At 45.5% G+C, this 4582-nt stretch overlaps 1 protein-coding gene across 11 annotated transcripts in view; it reads right to left on the bottom strand.

Annotated features, from left to right (window-relative positions):
• Positions 1–792: 792 nt before the first annotated feature.
• The window catches only part of NINJ2 (ninjurin 2), a 147919-nt gene continuing 144129 nt past the window's right edge, over positions 793–4582 (bottom strand). For 10 of the 11 annotated variants that reach the window (XM_069094183.1, XM_069094186.1, XM_069094185.1 and 7 more), the window contains 3 exons: positions 2518–2749; positions 1386–1564; positions 793–945 (listed from right to left, as the gene is read on the bottom strand). In XM_069094183.1, the coding sequence (XP_068950284.1) occupies positions 1404–1564; positions 2518–2749 (393 nt within the window). In that variant the 3' untranslated portion in view covers positions 793–945; positions 1386–1403. The remainder of the gene's footprint in view (positions 946–1385; positions 1565–2517; positions 2750–4582) is intronic. The other variant, XM_069094192.1, reaches the window with a different exon arrangement.

Below are 4582 nucleotides of genomic sequence, written 5' to 3'. Positions count from 1 at the left end.
GCACTCTCTGAGCATGTCTTGGCAGTTATGTGGGAAAACTGGAAGGAAAACGGTGTGCTATTGGGGAAAAAGCCAAACTTTGATTAAAATTTTGCTATGGTAATCCACAAAATGGATAATGCACCCATGAATGGTCAAAAGTCGACAGTGCCTGAAATCAACCTGACAGCCCCCTAGTGGAAGGCTGCCCCAGCAGGGAGGGAGAAGCTGTTTGACAGTGGAGTCCTAAGGAAAGGGGCTGATTTGAGTAGTCCTCTCTATGTAAGGTTCTAGGTGTGCTCCCTTCCAGAGCTGGGTGGTACAGCTGAAGAAGCCTAGGACTGCCCTCTTAAATGGGCATACACAACTAGCAATGTGGTTCAGTGGGAAGAACTCTAGAGTCAGAAGGCATGGAGTCAGATCCTGCCTCTGACCTGATGCCTGTGTGTGACTTTGGGCAAGTTTCTTAAACCTCCCTGGGCCTCAGTGTCCTCATCTGTAAAATGGGGGGGGGGGTTGGACCTCATGACCTCTGAGGTCCCTTCCAGGTCTATGAGCTTATAAACTGAAAAGTGAACAGAATGACACACATTGGTTTAGCAGATCACTTTATATTAAGAGATTTCTCTTTTCTCTTTAGAGAGAGGAGAATGGGTGTGGAATAGGAAAAGGCATATGGGTGAGTTGGAGGCAGTAACCCCAGACTTATGCACCTTGTGGCAGAGTCTTGGGTTTGGGGGAATAGTACCAGAAAGGTTGACAGAGTCCCCCTTCTGGGCACAAGGCATCCACAGCTACCAATATAGATTCCACTTTGACCAACAGAACCAAATACTTTAATGTTTGAGTTTGTTTGGGGGATTAACACTACCATGTTGGGAGCCTTCCCAGGGAAAGGCTCACTGAACTGGGCAGAGGTCCTCAGGGCTGGCAGAATGGAAACAGAAGGAACTCTGGAGTCCTCACCTATAGGGGAAGCAAAAAGAGAGGTAAGCTGGGGAGGCAGTTAGAATGGCATGAAAAAGCTTTTTAATTCCGTTATTCCCTTCACCACAGGAGGTGACCACTCCTAACCAGGAGTAAAGCTTACATTTAGGAGAGAACAAGTATTTCACCCTGACCACCAAATAGCAAGTCTAAGACAAGGCAAAGAAAAGGAAGTTTACTTCATGCCTAATTCCTGAAAGTTGCCAATGGGCCTGCCCCAAACCCTTCTCTCATCCTCTGTTGCTTCACAATCTGACCTGACCCTTACGTAGGCCCTTTCCCAAGCCTCACCCCTGGGTGTGCAGGCAGGTACTCTCTTGTTCTACAAGGATCCCATCCTGCCCCCCCACACCCTCCCAGAGACCAGAGAGCACACAATGTGTGTGCTCGGACAGGGTCCTTCCATCCTCTATCCTCACCGAGGCCCCAGGCTGGATTCAGTAGGACCTGGGTGTGGGCCAGGGTTGCTCTGTCTTCTGCACCCCAAAGGCCGTGATGAAGATGTTGATGATGACAGTTATGAAGACCATCACCATGGTTGTGTTGTTGAGCTGGTTCAGCCACTGTTGCTTTGATACCTCATTCAAATTCATTCGGGCTGTAGAGGATTAAGAAGGTGGAGAAGATGAGTGAATGGAGATGTCCCAGCCAGAGGCCACAGGTGGGCATCTGTCTTAGAGCTTCACAAGCTGGAACCATAGACTGGAGCCCTAGGTGTGGCAGTGTAGGTGAGGTGCACAGGGTAGAGTAAAGGAGTTAGAAAACCGAAATTTCTCCTTCGCTCCCTCCCCCTGCCGATGGACCAGTATATGGGGCTTCTATAAGGCAATGTCCAACGGCTGTAATGATACTTGATTTGCAAGTACTTTGTAGTTTATAAAGGGCTTTCACACATTTGACCATCATCATCATCAATAACAGAGCTTTAAGGTTTGCATTATCTTTACAACAAAGCCTTGGCTAGGCAGCAGGCCATGGCAACAGAATTGTCCACTACCAGTTGACTTGGAGAAAAGAGTTCCAACAGAAAACTGGTTAGATATATGGAGGGGCAAGGGGAATTTTTCAGTGACATGGTAAGATTGAACAATGTCTTTTTGACATTGCAAAGTTATTGCATTATACTGGAGGAAGGTTGATCTCCCTTCTTGCAAGAGAAGGTAAAAGGGATGAGGGAAAACCCCAACACCGATCTCCCCTTCCCTCCCCTCCCCAATCAGTGAGAATAATATGTTCCTTTACAAATTGAAGAACTTCAAACTGAAAGCAGTCTAGGGAAAATCAATTCAGAAAAAAAAATCTGAGAAAGTTATCAGGTAGGAGAGAGGTTTCTTCTATTCGACTCCTAAGTGAAGAATTAGGAGCTAAGGATGGAAGTTTTAGGGAAGTATGTTTAGGCTTAGTGTCAGAGAACAACATCGTGTTAGTTAACCCAAAGTAGAATTGGCTGTGTTGAGAAGTAGTACATTCCCCCTTGCTCGCTATCCTCAAGCAACCCTTAAATGCAAGATGCAACAGGCAGCAGCTCTTTCAGTATCTCTGGGTCCTCACCAGTTATGATGAGAAGGATCCCAATGACCACCTGCAAGAGGAGAGAGATGCTGAGGAGGGTGACCAGAACTGTGTAGTAGGGGGAGGATGGTTCCTGTTCCAGAACAGCCTTCAGTCGAGTGGCGTTGGACATGAAGAGGGCCACGTCCAGCATGCTCTCTGAAACACTCTTCTTTGTGGCATAATGGTTAAAGTTGATAGGCAGGTCCCTCCTGGGGCTGGGATTCCTGGGCTATGAGGGAAGAAGAAGCAGAGTTAACCAGGAAATGCCAGGATTCAATGAAGCAGAAAAAGCCTTGGCCTGGAAGTCTGGAAACCTGAGTTCTAATCTAGACTCTGCAGCTACTTTGCTGTGGGATCCCAGAAGGATCATAACACCCACTCTCTGCACTTGCCCCCTATAAAGTGAAGAGTTTGGAGTTTATGGTTTATAGGGTCACTTCCCACTTTAATACTATGAATTCTTTTTTTTTGGAGGGGGGAAGGCAAGGCATTTGGGGATAAGTGACTTGACTAAGGTCACAAAACTAGTTAAGTGTCAACTATCTGAGGTCGGATTTGAACCTAGGTCCTCCTAACTCAAGGGCTGGTGCTCTATTCATTGCATCACTACCAGCCCCAGTACCATGAATTCTAACACTATGAGTCTATGACTAGTGTTTTAAAGAATGTTCTTGTACACACACACATACACACACACCTGTGAAATGCTCACTCCACTTCTGGCTTCCCCACTTGGCCTCAACTTCTAGGTTTCTACTCCTTTCTCTAATTAAGACACTTCCCCACAGCAGTGGGGTGGGAGGAAGGCATGCCCAGAATCTGCCATATGAGAAGGAACTGGGAACGCTTAGGCTACAGGAGAGATTTGTGGGGAGAGAAGGACATGATAGCCAGCTTCAGATATTTAAAGAGCTATTATGTGAAAGACAGGATTATTTTTGTTTTGTTTGGCCATGGAGGGCAGAACTAGGGGAACGAGGGGTAGAACTTGTCAGGTTTGGGGAGATAGGTTTCAGTTCAATATAAGGAAAACCTTCCTAATAATAGAACCATGTAAAAATGAACTGCTTCAAGAGGTAGAGAATTCCTTGTCAAGGAAGGTCTTCAAGTGGAGGCTGGGTAACTATTTGTCGGGGATCCTGTAAAACAGATTCATTATTTGGGTAGTGGTAGGGCTCAATAGCCTGTGGGTCCCATTCCAACTCTCACTCTTGTGTCCGACCTATACATCAATCCATTTACATACAAGTATGCTTACCTGTACACATATAGAAAAGTGTTAATACATGCCTATGTATGTACAATTCCCAACTCCCTCTCCCCCCAAACATGTATAAACATACGTGTATTTGCACATATGTCTCCAAATATAGGCACATATAGTCTGTTCTACCTGTTTCCTTTCTAGAGTGAATAGCAGCCAGAGAAGAGTGGCAAGACCAAGGCTGGGCATGAGACCCTGGGCCCCAGAAGAGGGCTAGACGTTTCAGGAAGAAGACAACCAAAAAGCTAAATCTGAGGGACTAGAAGAGCACTTTATTCCATTTCTCATCCTTGTTGCTAAAGACCCCAGAGCACAAGGCTAACAGAGTTCCAGCAACAGGAAGAACTACTTTAACCCACAGGTCCATTAATAATAATAATTAACACTTACATAGGACTTAACTTTGTGCCAGGCATGCTGATAAGTGCTTTATAATTACATTTGATCCTCACAACAACACTGGGAGGAAGGTACTACTATTGTCTCCATTTTACAGATGAGGAAACTGAGGCAAACAGGTTTAAGTGATTTTCTCAAGATGACACAACTACCGTGTTTCCCTGATAATAAAACACTGTCTTATTACTTTTTTTGGACAGAAAAACACCAGAGGGCTTATTTTCAGGGGAGGGCTTATTTTAATGAACATTGACAGCAATTTTAATAAACAGGTAAATGTGAACAAAAAATTGTACCTTTATTCAATAAGCAAATCACTGGGGAAGAACAGGATGATGCGCTCACTGCTGCAGCTCTGATTGGATGCAGCTCGGAGCGCGGCGTACGTTTCACCCGGGG

Source organism: Petaurus breviceps, unplaced genomic scaffold, assembly GCF_028583685.1.
Source record: "Petaurus breviceps papuanus isolate PSGF00001 unplaced genomic scaffold, PetGlider_PUasm1.0 216, whole genome shotgun sequence".
Classification (NCBI taxonomy): Eukaryota; Metazoa; Chordata; class Mammalia; order Diprotodontia; family Petauridae; genus Petaurus; species Petaurus breviceps.
This window is presented reverse-complemented; position numbering and strand designations above follow the sequence as displayed.